The following is a 15,832-nucleotide window of genomic DNA, read 5'->3' on the forward strand; positions in this document are numbered from 1 at the left end:
GAAAACGTCGACGCACCCTACGTGCGGATACTCCGCGTGCTGCAAACATGTCCATTTTCTGACTAATGGTTCGTGATGTGGTTGTACGGTTTTACAAGGCTTACCTCACACTATGTCTCTCCTCTCGAGCGTTATTCATGGGAGAGCGTTGAGATCCTGCATGCTGTTCAGTATGACCCTCAACAACACTTAGTTCCATATTCGTATGGCAGTGGTTGGATGTCGACCAGTGCGACGGGTGATATCACGGAATGATAATCCACACTCTCGACAGGAAATGATCCTACCTCTATCGAATTACGACACTTGTTTAACACCAAGTGTTGTAATTTAATAATAATAAGGAGAATAAGAAGAAATATCAACTTATTATTATTCGAGGCATAACACGATATTCTGAACAAACTCGCACCTTACAAAGAGCTTTCCGCATGAGAAATCCACTACACAACTTTTCTTTTACGCAATGCTTCAGTTGTCGTTTCTCCCTCTTGCGTCGTCTAAAATGCGCATAAATTCCAATCAGTTGCACATCCCAACTTCTTTCATGTGATTTTGACGTTCGTCAGGTTATTCCATCCTAGTGTTGCAATTTTAATGGCCAGCAGTGTATGCATTTTATAATCATGCATAATTTCTGCTTAGGCAACAGTACAGACATATATTAATTTTCATTATTTTTTAGATTCATTACATACACAATTGCTGTTTTTTATGAGCAAGAGAACTAAACTAAGCACATAAATACTTTTGATCGTTGTATCAGCAATATGAGCCAGTTTCTGTTTATTAAGACTTTTATAAAGGTTTCACGATGAACTAATACGGATAATGGAAACGATTGACTGCATCATAGAGATTTATTCGCATTACGTACAGACTCGTATATAAGGAGACAAAAGTTAAATATGAAGGTAGGCCCTTTTCCTCTCTGCAAGATTTTCTATATACAACCTTACCACAGTTCCGCATAAACGTAAACGAAGCATCGAGACTTCGTAATTAATTACAAATTGGCAAGTATACCAGCTATTCCCCATCGACGGTGAAAGGACAATCTGTACCATCGGAAAAAGTGGCGATCTCAGCTCCTTTGCTCAACCAGTGTCGCCGAAATTAGAACGTACAAATTCCTGTTCGTCAAACTGACCGATGTGTACTTATAGGTGGTAACTCTGCGTTAGGCGCGTACTGCGTTGTAATGAATATAATGGGCATTTTTTCATTCATATTTGTATGATCAACAGCAACATTCATAGCACTCGTCTATCTTTTGTAGTCTCCGTCTTCCGGCGTTTTGGCATTTTACTTTGTAACATACATAGGAGCACAGTTGGCACTTGTCATCCCCACGCTTAATCTATTGTTTAACATATTTCTTTGATGCATGTCAACACTGATACCGGGTAGTTGTAGAATGAGGCATCAGATAATCGCATCAGTTTTCAAGAACTTAAATTATCACCCAACTACCACTTTTGAGAAATGTCTATGACATCAAATGGGAGCTATCTTATTTATACTCGTACTTGACACCCCGGCAACTTCTGCAAGAATAAAATCGGGTTATTACTTACCAAAGATTACGTGCAATGGTCTGTATGCAATTTGGCAAATATTATTTTTCTTGGTTTTCCAGAATAAAAGAATGTTTAAGGGGATGGCGTCTACATTTCCAATGAAGCCCAAATATCTGATTTCGAGTTTTGTTCACTAATAAGTCAGTTCAGCGATTCTCAAAGATCGCTTGATTTATTTAATTATGGCAAAGCGCTCAAGGACTATCTGCCTTAGGGGAGGGATGCCTCAGTGAGGATTTTTTTAATTGAAACTGGTTCGTACACACGTTACACATGGGGAAAACTACGAAAACGCCGATGCAGGCAGCCATTTCGCCGAGATTCGGACCCCGGATCGAACTACCAGGGTTCAGCGAATTTACCGCTCAGGCGCTGATGGGCCTGACTTTTACAGAAACTTTTTATGAAATATGAAATGCATCATCGATTGCATTTGTTGTACCCATTTTTCGTTTCGTGATGATTTGTGAAATAATCATAACGAACGACTACACTAATTTACCTATTAGAGATTCAATATCCTTAAATAATAGTTTGTAAGGGAATGAAAAGTCCAGAATTTTCTCAAAGCAAATACTAATTCAAGACTTTATCAAGGCTACCCCATCAGCGGCCAAGCGGTAAACTCACTGAACAATGGTGTTTCGGTTCGTGGTAAGTCGTGACTAAACCACATGGGCGTTTTGTGGTTTTCTCCCTGTGTAAAGTGCATACGAGCCAGTTTTCTTTAGAAAGTCCTCCATGAAGGCATCCCTCACCTTAAGCAAGTAGCCCTCGAGTAATTTGTTTAATCAAATAAATCAAACCAAACCTTATCAAGACTCTGGTGACGGAACACTTTTAAAATTACGCTTTCGTTCGAATTTATCGGCCAATATTCGTTTTTATTGATTATATCTCATTAAGAGGTAAAAACCCTATCGTCTAAGGATTATTATTTGCCTCAACAGAAGAAAGAATGTTAATCAGAAATAGGCGCAACAAGATTTAATATACATTAAGTAATTTCTAATGGAAAAATTTTGCGATTTCTGCTTTTCAGTATATGTGATGGTCCCTTACAGCAGAGTCTCCTTGACTTGGGCGAACGAGTCACAAAGGCAGGCAACCTGAGCGGAAACGTTTACCTGCATACAAGAACGTGGAATTCTGTACTGCATCTTTTCCTGTTCCTATTGAGAAGACAGTGTAAGTAGAAAAAGCCCGAATCTCATGAAAAATGCACCGTGATAGTCCACTCAAATCGAAGTCTCAAGCGAAGAAAAACTATGATGACAAATTTGGTATTAGGAAAAATATAGTTGCAGCAAAATACGCAAAAAGACAAAGGATTGATAAACAGTCCTTAGGTATTTTGTATAGTTGTTGGCGGAAGTATTTCTAAGGTAACGTGTACAGATGGCATTCATCAGGTATGAACACTAAAGTATACAATATATCAGACGTAGTTTATTTTAATTATGGAAAAGCACGCGACGACTATCTGTCTAAGGTAAGGAATGGTTTCGTGGAGGATATTCTAAGGAAACTGGTTCGTATCCACGTTACACATGGGGACGCTACTACGCTCGTATCTACGAAATGCACATGCAGTCAGAATGCTTGCCTGGAATCGAACCCAGGTCGAACTACCAGTGTTAAGCGGTTTTACTGCTCTGATCCTGATGGGCCACAACAATACATCAGGTGTACAAATACTTCTGCACGCATAATAAAGGTACTTGTATCTTGTATATAATTCCTTTTCTAATTTTGATTATGCAACTTTACAACGTGTAACTAACGTACTGTAGAAAGTTTATGTAAAAATAATGAACAGGATTGAAATCTTTTCTAGACTTGTATCATATTATATCTTATCAATAATAATTTTTAATTTTACATTTCCGAACATATTTTAATCAATAATACAAATTTTTGATAATTTAAATCAAGACCTGAACGGATTCGACTTTTCAAATAAAACCTAAATTCGCTGTATCAAATAAATTACTTTTAATTACATTCAAGTAGAGGCGTTAATGTAAAATAAGCTTGCAATAGCTTGCAATTTTACTATTGTGGACACGGATAACTAAGTTTGTTTCGTGTCCATGGATCTTTTACTTTTACTTTCTTGATGACTTATAGCCAAAATTTGTTTCTTTATAAAGCTCATACGTAGCCTGGGAAGGTCATATGATCTTTGTGTTTTCCGCTAGACACAATAGCTTGCATGTAACAAAGCAAAAAGGAGCTATCATTAATAAGACAAAAAATATTAAATATTAGAAACAGTCAAAATGTAATTCTGTTAAGGGAATTTCTATTAATTTACGAACTAAATTCTGCTCTAAGCTTTCGTAAAAATTAATTCTTAAACGCTTCAGTTTTGAAACGGAGATCCTTATAAATACTACACTTCATCACAAATAAGGTAATTATGTAAAGCTTGCTTGTAAAGAAAGAGACAGTGTGGTTATTTTGATTATGAAAAAGTTCTCAAGGGGAAAGGAAGTCTTCATTAAGTACGTTTTATAACAGATTGGACTTCCTAAGGCAAATTCGCTCCTATTCACGTTACACATTGAAAAAAAGTTGTCAAATCCTCCATGTAGCCAACATTCGCCAAGATTTGAGCCCAGATTGAACTACCAACATTCAGCAATCTTATCCGCTCCACTATTAGTGTACAAGATACCGAAAAAGAGGAAAGCCCATGTAGCCGCAATACCTATCCATTATACTGAATATATCTAAATCATCAGATATCTTTTTTTTTTTTTTTTTTTTTTTTTTTTTTTGTGACACAGCTATATTGAATAAAATGAAACTGAATTTTTTGTTTTTAAAAGAAAAACATAACTATATTTGGATTTTCTTAAAATAAATTCACGTATGAAAATTCTACTTCTTATTTAATAAGAATACTGCTACCATATGATAACTATAATTATAGTTTTCAAGTATATACGTCTTTATAAAAGTAGGCAAAATTCAGCTTTTGATTGTCATTATTTAATTAAAATCAAATTTGCATTTATCCAGTTTTCAGTTTCAAGATATAACTCTTTCCATGCCTCTATCTATATTTACTTCAGTCATTCATTATATTTCATGACCTGTGTTATCAGTAAATGTTTACAATGTAATGAGATATCAATTATTTTGAATAAATGTATATTTATTTGATTCCTTTTTAGCTCAAAAGGACAATTTGCCCAGATTACTGCTAGTACAATTTAGAAACTGAATTCTTAACCCGCGATGACTCCATTTACTGAAATTTTAAAGCAGCGATGAATTTGAATAGAAAGAAAGAAAGAGGAAATTCTACGCCAGAAAGAAGACAATTATATTATTTATTTAAGTTAAAATGATATGTAAAGACCTTATTTTGTTCTAAGCAATTACTTTTATTTTAAGAAATTTTCCTTTCCTTTCGATTTGAATTTCCTGCCAGAATGTAAGTTTAAATGACATATATGCAAATCTAAATGGGTTCGGAAATAGTATTTAAGTAGCAGAAATTAAGAGTTCGCAATAGGAGAGTTAGTTCTGAATTTATGCCGCTTGTTTTAAAGTAGCTCTGTAGCTGAATATTTGGTGCTATCGATATCCTAGACTCGGCTTTACAGTGTTAGATACTGTATATAGATTATATCGATATCCTAGACTCGGCTTTACTGTGTGCAGCCGATTAAGCGGTTCAGATTGAATCATGTAGATAAAATCAATTCGTGTCGCTAAAATGCAATTTGATGTGATTGCGCGTACTATTTTGTATTCAAGTTACTTAATTACAAGTGGTGGTTAATTTGTGAGCACCAAGTGAGTGTATGTTCAATTTAGTAAAATAAAAAGGTTTTTATAACTATCGTCTGCAGTCATCTGTTTTCTTTCAAGACATAGCGAGAATTCACTACTATGGCTTCAGTAGGGTCTACAGTTTATGCTCCCAAACAGAACAAGAAGACTCTACAGATATGCTATGATTATTTTATTGCTGTAAAGAACTCAACTTAGTCCTTTTATTTATAGTCTGTGCAAATTGCCTAACATTCCATTACCTAAAATGTTGCCTGCTCTATTATATTATTGCTATTTTATTTTAATTCAAATGGGAAAGAAACATACCAATGTATAATTTCGAAGCGATCAGACACAGGTCACTCTTCTTCAGAAAAAAAAATATGTCGTCATTTTTAATCTTTTAAAATTATTTTAGTAAAACACTAATCTAAAACTGATTACTTTTTTGCATAACGTTTATTATTTACGGAATCACGAGATAATATTATTCCTTATAAGCATATAACCCCCCTATGTTTTTCTGTAATCAATTAACTAGACAATGCATCCTGAACTGGTGAATTTGTATGATGATTCTAACCAATATATTTAATTTATATCAATTATAAAATTCTAGATTGCTCTGAACAACTACTTCTTCATCACTCGTGGTGTACACACTTCTTTATAAAAAGAGGTTACATTATTTGTTATTTTCTTTATTATACTTTGTTATTTTTAGTCCAAAGGGGCTTTGTCCCTGAAGGACTGTAGTTTTCGTTTTGCGATTTTGCGTGAATCACTATAAATGTCCGTTTCACTTTTCAAACTGTTGCTACCAAATGTTAGAGTCCTACATTATATTTGATGAAATTAAAATAATGAAAAATCTGCATAAATGTATGTCTATTTCTCGCATTCTGATAAAACAACGGTACATAGAGCCATCGAATTTTCAATGACGTAATCCTCCTACGAATATGGGCATGTGGAAGACCAAATTTGAAATTTGTTTTATGATCGATTTCATATTTTGTAAATCTTTAACGAATTTTTGATTTAACAAACTCAAGGATTTCAAAGCGAGCAATGGCAGCACTCTACGGGGGGGGGGGAACTTTTCATCTCCAGTGCGCGGAACTGTGTATCGGAAATTCTAAAGATATGCTCATTTTAAAATTATTTAGCGACATTGCTATTGAACTGAATTTTATGATTTAAGTGCAAAGAACATGATATTTAATAAATAAAGGTAACACAGAAAACGTTAAAAAACGCCCCTTTGGGTGTAATTTATAATATGAAACCTTTCAGATTTTTTTTCATTATACTTTGTTGTTGTTACATTTCTGTTCACTTTTGTTTAAGCTTCTTAGAAAACACTTGCAAATGAAATAAATTACTTACTCGCTTATTATTCAGATGAAACTTTTCGGACTTTTTCTTGATCATCTATAAGTTTAGGGTTTTTTTACATCTCTCTCTAAAATATCAGTATAAACGGCTATTATTTTTTAAATAAATAAGAAAGCATAAAAATATCAAAAATATCACTTTATTTCAAGTCAATGTACAGACAAAGAATTGGTGAACCGAAGTGTTCCATGTGATCGATCATGAATATCACACTCTTCAAAAAGTCCATGCATAGACAAAGAATCAATAGATGATGGTTGGCGTGTAGAAGTAATTATCTTTCTTTCAAATTTTATAAAAACACCTGTAAATAGAAACATAAAAAATTAGAATCTACAATGAATTAAATTCAACAATATACTGAAAAATGATTTGAAACGTTTAGCTAAAATTAAATTTAAATTTGTGTCCGAAATACTATATGTAAAGCAAACCTTTATGAACATTATTTCATTTATATAAATTATGTTATTTTTATTTAGCGCTTTTAACGGCTAGAGCTATTCGCTAATTTAAAGTTCACGTAATTGGATTGGCTGTATGTGTGTTTTCGTGGATTTTTCACACGTAAGCTAAATGCAAGCCATTTTCGCTTAGAAAGTCTTCTATGAAGACATATCTTACCTTATGTACCTTATGTGCTTTCCCATAATTATCTATTTAACTATTCGACTTTTTGTTAAATAATTTGCTTACAAGACCAAACTGTGCTAATATATATTGGCATGGCATTCTCCACGGCTCGTAATAAATGCTTTTAATGAATATCGTCATTGAAAGAGTTGCTTACTATTTTATATTTACAGTATTAAGGATGTTTAACATATAATTAATATTAAGACTATATAGTATAATTCATAGTTTATAAAATGATGAAATTTTATAGTAATGTGTATGGATTTCATCATTTAAATTTCAGCAGTTATTTAATAGTACGTTAATTTAATCACAAATTAACTTAATAACAATTTACTTAGACTTTAAATAATTAAAAACATTCAAAAGTAACATCTCATTAGGAAAAAATACGTTTGTAAGTTTAAATAATCTTGATTGTGAAAATACTTCTCGTAACAGAGACATTACTTCAAAAAATGGCTAATGGATTGCAATATATAATATTGGAGAACTTAACTTTCTAAATAGTTATGAAATACGTTTAATGGCTTATCATTTGCCCACATGTTTAAAAATATAGTGGTTGATATCTCTCTACTTGATACTGATTTTAAACGAATTTAAATGATTGTATGCTAGAGTGTTTCCAAAATAAATCAGAATGAAAAGACAAAAAGAAGGAATGGGATAATGGCTTGCTTATTTTGAATTTTATCAAGAAACAATTTCTTGATGACGAGACAATAAATAGTTTACTAGTTAATGTACAGCATTTCTTAAGAAGTAAGACTAAAAACTATTGAAAGCATTCTTCTTATTATTTGGGATTTATTAGTTAGATAGAAAACGTGTCTAGAATTTAAAAAAAATGGTTCCACTGCAAGCTTTATTAGACTTCTTCAAGAAACCTATTAGTTATTTTCTTCAGAACTGGTTACTTAAACGAAAACTACTCATTTCCTGGTAAACAAAAAATTATGAAAAGTTAAAACTCCTTTTATAACCTTGAAATACACGCTACGCATGCTTATTAACTGCTTTAGTTTACTTTGTCCTACTGTCTCTTAGAAGATTCGAAAGAACATTTATATGCAAATGATTATTCTGAGCGTGCAGTAGAATTTCCTTGTAATTTGAATTGCGTTCTTAAACGGCAAAGAAGAATCTAAACTGAGAAGCACATTATCTTATGAAACTGAAACATTACTGATTTTTATTTATTAATGTTTTTAAATTAAATCGTTTTTTTATTTTGATGAATTAATTTTAAAAATGTTTGCAAAAATTTGTTTCTGAAATATGAATATTTGCATTTAAATATAAAAAAAGCATTCATCGAAGCTTAAGATAGATCTTTTCTGGTTTAAATTTTAGAGAAAAAGTATACAGCGATATGTTACTGAGGAGATATTTTAGTGATTGGAGGAGTTCGCGAAAAATACTGAAGAATTACTGAACTATTACCTACTTGTAAGTCATTAAATATATTTAAAAAAAGGCAAGTTACATTTTTTATGGTCTCTTATGAAGAATATATATATTTCTTCTTTTAGATAGTCTAACTTTTGAATTCTTAAATCCGTAATTTTGTTTCCGATTTTTATTTCAATTACACGTTTCTTTTTTTATTACGTAACATTGTAAAGGGAAGCTTTGCGCGAGTTATAAGCAGTATTTTGGATAAAAGAACTGTACATTATTTTCGTGAAGAAATTGAGGTGAATATACAAGATCTGTAAAGAATGAACAAAGGTATACTGTGCCTGAGACTGATACATGTAGTAAAAGCTATTTATTCTGTAAAAGCAGCATTAACGCTTCAAATATTGGAAAAATTTAAATAATTATTTCTTCAATATATATTGATATGCACAAACATATTTTTTTCTGCACATTTTAAACTCTGCATAAAGTTTAAATATATAGCGCTAATTTGGAAAAACTGATCACCACTACAAAATATAAAAATAACGTTTCCCCTCCAAATGTAGTTTCCTCCTTTGCTCTTTCATGAAGCTCAATGTAAGCCCATTTTATTCCTATAACTACAAGTTATATTTAAATTTTATTTCTATTTTGATGAAATGAAGCATATGATTTAAAAAAAAACAGAATTGAAATTAATATTTGTATTAATGATTTTCCCTACTAGAAATGATAAATCTCCTTTCTCCTAAAACATATTTTCTACAGATATTTTTAATTTATCTAAAGTGAAAACATTTATGATTAAAAAATTATTAATTATAATTTAACTTCTAGTTCGACAACTTGATGAAAGGTTCATAGATGGCAGCACTAAAATATTAAAAATACAAAGAGTAGCTAAAACAGTGCTTCTGTTTGCTAAGAGATGGCAGCACCGCCAAATCACACTAGTAATACATTTCATCTGCGGTTTGAAACTCGCTGCTGAAATACACGTTGAGGGAAATTTATCACATAGAATGCAATACGTAGTTTTAAAAATGTAACCTGAATTCTCTTAAATATTATTAAATTTATGCATACAACAAGCTTTCATATAAATCGTACATTAAATATGTAATCTGCATACTTGCCTGATTTAGTTTTTGGCTTTCAGTGGTATATATCATGCTGCTTATCGTCCTTTGCCATAGCCTCCATGGCCACCTCCATATCCTCCTCGTCCTCCTCCGCCACCTAATTTTCCACCGCCTCCATAGCCTCCATGGCCACCTCCGTATCCTCCTCGTCCTCCTCCGCCACCTAATTTTCCACCGCCTCCATAGCCACCACCGCCGTATCCTCCTCTTCCACCTCCACCGCCTAATTTTCCACCGCCTCCATAGCCACCGCCTCCGCCGCCGCGGTGTCCACCTCCATATCCTCCTCCGCCGTATCCTCCTCCTCCTCCTCCTCCACGTTTACCACCTCCATATCCTCCTAAACCATGTCCACCACCACCGTAGCCACCTCCGCCATAACCGCCACCACCACCATACTTATTGGCGGATGCTAGCGCCAACAGAGCTAAGAATACAATTATCTATGGAAAAAAGAAACGATAAACAAATTATTAAAAATATTTAACTGGAGAAATTACATCAATTCATTCACAGTGATTCAAGATATTTTGATGAAACCATTGTAATAAGCGAAAGAGGAAATAATGCGCGCCAAATGAAATCGTACAGTATGCAAGATTTAATTAATTTTGTATTCATTATGATAAATTCATTTATACAAGATTGTCATCAAATAAATGTGATTTTACAATATAGAAATATATCTCTCCAATTTCACAAATTTTTAAACATAATTTTCTTACATGTAACTTTCAAAGACTGTAATCATTTAAAGCACAAAATTTCAGTTAAATTAAATATATGGCAGGATAAATACTCATTTTTTTTTCTCCTTTTATCTTTTCTGACTTTTGTTTACTGTAGATCCTTATAAAATAGCTCTTCCTTTTAGACTCTTCTCTAGCTATACTCACTCATTCAGGATTTGAAGTTTGTTTAACCCGCCACCAGTTACGTTAAGAGTTTCATTACTTATTTCAGAGAAATTCTAATAAGTTATTAATATTATTTCAGCTCTTTCATATTCATTCCATTCTAAAGAACATTTATTTTTATTATAATATTAATCTGAGAAAAAGTAAGAATCATTAATCATCAGTAAAACTTATTAGCTTGTTCAATTTTGCTTTAACAATTGTTAAAAAATGCATAGCTTTCAATTTTAAGATTCCACACAATGTTTCGTCTAGCAAATAATTTTTTCGAAGACAACATCTTTTAAGTAGAGGCTTCTGACCATAAGAACAGTAAGTTGTGTGTAATTCAAGGGAGCGAAACTGTATAATTTTTTTTTAATATCGGGGGAAACACTTTTTATTTCCTTCAGACATTGTAATCTTAAAAAATTTAGCATCAGTTATTTTAATGATATTTTAACATTCACTTTCAGTCTCTTTACCAAATGTAGTCATTGTAGTATGAATAAATTTAAATAAAAGTTTTTTAATTTAACCTAATTTTTAATTATTTTAAACGAAACTTTTTTCTAAACTATCTGAGATGTATCACCGTAAACTGTACATATGCTCCATGTTTACAGGAAGGAGATGAATAAAGAAATCTAGAGAAAACATAAACGGAGCGAAAGGGCGGAAAGGATTGATTTAAAGTAAAGGGAAAAGGCATAAGGAAGGTAAGCCAAAAGTAAACGGAGTATGAGAAACACGTTATAATGAAAGCAAATCAGTGGTTTTATTTATTCGCACAAATCAAAATTAAATTTTCTCATGCAAAATAAAATTTTCTCATGCGAAGAAAATAGTTAAACAGCAACCAACTAACTAAAATAATGATAACTATACATAACTTATATTGCATATAACTCAAAATTCAAACTGTTTTTTTTTTCAGTGAAAAGTTTTGAAATTTTTCACTTTCACTTTCATTTACATTTCTTTCAAATGCACAATATTTAGGAAATTTTTGGAAGGATTGAAACTGCTATTTCTACCACACATTAAACAGTTATTCTAGGGTCGAGAAAAATTCCCCAGCGTAAAGTAAAAAATATTAAAATATTAAACAACTCATTATATTTAGAATGTTAAAATAACTTCGATTTAAAATTTCAAATTTTTATTTAATACAAATAATACAAAAGCACTTTCCAACCGATATTCGAACTTTCACAATTTTTATTAAAAATAAAAAAATTAATTCAGCCTTAAATAATAATATCATTGAATTAAATTTTAAATATTAGTTGGAAAACCTCTAATATCCATATGTATGGTAAAAGTACTTATTTTTATTCCTTATATGAGACTATATATTTATATATCTAATATTTCCTTATATTAGATATCATTTACATAGTCTAATATAACATTTTCTCAACTCATAAAAATTTAAAAGTCAGTGATTAAATTACTGTTTGCATTTATATAGAAAAATTCAAATAGAAGAACTGAATTCGAATCTTATCCTCAAATCCACTTGCAAGACTTGCTTATTTACACTCTGTTAGTTAGGATATTACAAATAAGAATATTTAAGAATTTGAATATCTTGATTAATATGGATAGATATTTAAATGATTTGAATATCTATGAGAATTTTTTGTTATAATACTTCATAATTGATTAAGATATCATTTCTTTACGAAGCTCATTTAACGTTCCCTCATCACCAATTCTGAATTGCTTTTGTACTAATAAAAAGACAGGTTTTCATTATTTCAGCCTGTAATTTTTCTTACTGATAAAGATGAAAAATGTATCAACAAATGGCAATCAACCTGTATGAATATATACTTCTAAAATTCCGTCATAATGAAAATAATCTATTTGCTTTAGTATTACATAGTGAGCATAAAGTTAAAAAACTGATAATGCTTTTAAAATTCAAATTTAATTATTAATATATCAACTGGTACGGCAGAAATTGAAAGCGAGGTGGATATATTACAGAATGACTCATGGTGTAGAACAGAATACGAAGTAATTCATCATATATGAAACACGTGACATGCAAACCTATGCAAAAGATGTTTAAATAAAATAAATATTTTTAAAAAAATGCAAACAATAAAATTTCTCTGCTTTTCTTTGATAGTGCACAGCACATTATTGCAATTAAGGTAAAACAAGCGTTTCTCTTTGCGTCTTCATTTTTTTTGGGGGGGGAGAATGGAGTTTTCTAATACAACATTTAGTTCTTCAGTTAATAATAAGACTATCTGATATGTGAACTTCCAGCTGGGAGATTTTCTGAAAGCATTTCAGAATCAGATAATTGCTCATATTCGAGTTAATACTCAAGCTGATCGCAACAGGTATCAAACGAATGCTACCTTGCAGTTATAACAGGAGATAATTCTCAAATTCGAATTTATTGGAAATGTACGATTTTAAAGCGTGTGAAATAAAATTTAAAGAAAATGACTCACCCACAACTTCATGATTAGTTCTTGGTAGGAACTTAAGTCTTTGTAGAGAAGGCAGGTTCTGAAGCAGGTGCCGAAAGTTTGGCTTTTTATAGGGGTTCCATCAAGGTAGTTTCGAAAGTTGGGAGTTCCTCCCCCCAATCATCGACGAGGTCACCTGATGTCATCCCCTCCTTCCCACTCAATGAATGCAGAAACGTGATGCAACTCCACAATCGTCCACCGAAGAACACAACTAACAGTTCTTCGCCATTTCACAAGGCTTAAACAGGTTTGGCCGGCAACAGACCTTTCGAGATGGGGTTCCATCAAAAGTTTAAAAACCTCCCCTCTTCCTCTCCTTACCATCCCTCATCGAAAGTGAGGTTGCCGCATCAGTGAAGTTTCAATCGGCCTTGGTCCCGCTTAACGGCGCATCTCGTTGTCGGAATTAGCCATGAGAATGAAAATGGGGGAAAAGGATATATGATTACATTTCCGTGCGTTTCAATGGAACTGTTTATTACCTGTTGTAATATACTAATTATCTTGTTTTTGGATGCTTTGAATTAACAATAAAGTATTGTAAACACACAAACCTATCTTTAGAGAACCTTGCAGGAAAGCAGTTCTGAAATCATATCAATTTTCGGATCTTAATTAACAAGAATAAAAGATTGCTTTTAAACAAGAGCGCAATATACTTTTATTTTAGAAGGGCTTCAAAGCAGTAGATTTATCAATATAACACTTTTTTTTTATTCGTTCATTGTCTAAGAGAAATATGTTTGATTCAGCAATTCATAATGCTGCCATTATCAGTCTAGACAAAGCATTTTCTTTTTATAAAACAATATAATTAATTACCTGGGATGGAATTCTTAACGCAAATTTCTTTTATGCGTAAAGTTTTTTCCTTTTCAAATCATCGTTAGTTTTAAGGTTGTAGAGTCATTAGGTTAATTGGAAGCAGAAAAGATGAAAAATATGCAACCGCCTTCGCCGGGAATCGAACCACGGACCTCTGGAATACCGGCCCAGCGCGCTACCGTTACACCATGAAAACACGTTAGGGAAGTGGGAGAAACACCTTATATACTTCCCTTTTTTAAGGGCTACTAGAGTTTTAGGGGTCCTAGTCGCCAAATCCTGGGTGCGAAGAATCATCATCCACAACCCTTTTAGTTCGGGCGCCACTTGTAGAGTCATTATGTTAATTGGAAACAGAAAAGATGAAAAATATGCAACCCCCTTCGCCGGGAATCGAACCACGGACCTCTGGAATACCGGCCCAGCGTGCTACCATTACACCACGAAGGCACGCTAGGGAAGTGGGAGAAACACCTTATAAGGTACAGAAAAATAATTATGATTTCAAGTACAACAGGATTAGCATTTTAAATAAGTCATTTTCCCCACATCAGTGTCGTGAATTTTAATTCTAGAAATATCAATATTGTTTGTCAACTTGTTTGACATAAATCACATATCGACAAACAAATGGAAATCATACACTATATTTCCTTTATAAAGTGAGAATAAAATTTTAAAAATATTAAAGTAAAATAAATTTTAGCTTTTTAAAGGAAAGGTAGTTTTTATTACCAAATATTCATGTATGTATTGTCTCATATGTTGACTCTCATATAAGCGCGTATGTCTCATATGAATTAACGTAGGCTTTGAATTTCTTAATTAAAGTAATGTGATTTGTTTTACATTTATATTTTTGAGCAAGCAAAGTGTTTGAATCAAGTGAATTTTTCAATTTAGGTAGTAACTCAATCAGCAGTTCACAAATTTTTCTGTAATTTTTTAATATGAAAGTTGCTTTACATTTTAAGACTTGGTAAATACTTTACATAGCAAATGTTTATACGTCTAAAATTAATTCTTTGCTGTCTTACTAGATCGTATGAAACAATAATTTTCCCACTAAACATTTGTGAATTCTGAATGCTCTACGCCCTCAAGGAAAACACAGTATTACATTTTGCAATGAAAACTTACTCGTCATAAAAATTTAGTTGTGATAAAAATAAAACTTTAAATTATTTTTAAAACGAACACGCTTTAAGACTTTGGACAGCTGAAAAATTATATTCACATGATTTAAATAAGAATACTTCGTGGATATTTCTGTTTGGCATAGGATGCCTTTGGGGAGAAAATTTTAAGGGAAACTTCCTCGTACTTATGTTACACATGTGACAAGAACGGAAACTTTCATGTCCATTTATCGGATTCGAACACAGAGAGACGTTTCATCACTCTGTTGCTTGTGGGCCGTATAGCTACGAAAGAAAAATAGAAAGCATTTTAAATTTTTGGATGGAAATGAGTTTAGGACTAGTAATGAAAAATTACATCTAACTTTTCTGTCTTTTATTTGTGAAAAAGGGGCATCACTTATACGACTACGCACTTTAAGAAACGAAATAATTGAAAACACCTTTTTTTTCCGTAGAACATATGATCTAAAATATATTTTTTTAAATTATAGAATATTAAGGAGATAGACAGCGCTTGATCGA

At 32.2% G+C, this 15,832-nt stretch overlaps 1 protein-coding gene across 1 annotated transcript; it reads right to left on the bottom strand.

The window, feature by feature from the left end:
* Nucleotides 1-6,890: 6,890 nt before the first annotated feature.
* On the bottom strand, nt 6,891-13,540 carry LOC118192060 (uncharacterized). Its single transcript, XM_035362952.2, has 3 exons — nt 13,323-13,540; nt 9,947-10,395; nt 6,891-7,071 (listed from the first exon to the last, which is right to left on the bottom strand). Exons 1-2 carry the CDS (start codon nt 13,332-13,334, stop codon nt 9,988-9,990), a joined length of 420 nt encoding a protein of 139 aa, XP_035218843.1. The 5' UTR covers nt 13,335-13,540; the 3' UTR covers nt 6,891-7,071; nt 9,947-9,987.
* Between the last annotated feature and the right edge of the window lie 2,292 nt (nt 13,541-15,832).

This window comes from Stegodyphus dumicola, chromosome 2, assembly GCF_044657685.1.
Source record: "Stegodyphus dumicola isolate Sdum_Otavi_A_Nest chromosome 2, ASM4465768v1".
NCBI classification, from domain to species: Eukaryota; Metazoa; Arthropoda; class Arachnida; order Araneae; family Eresidae; genus Stegodyphus; species Stegodyphus dumicola.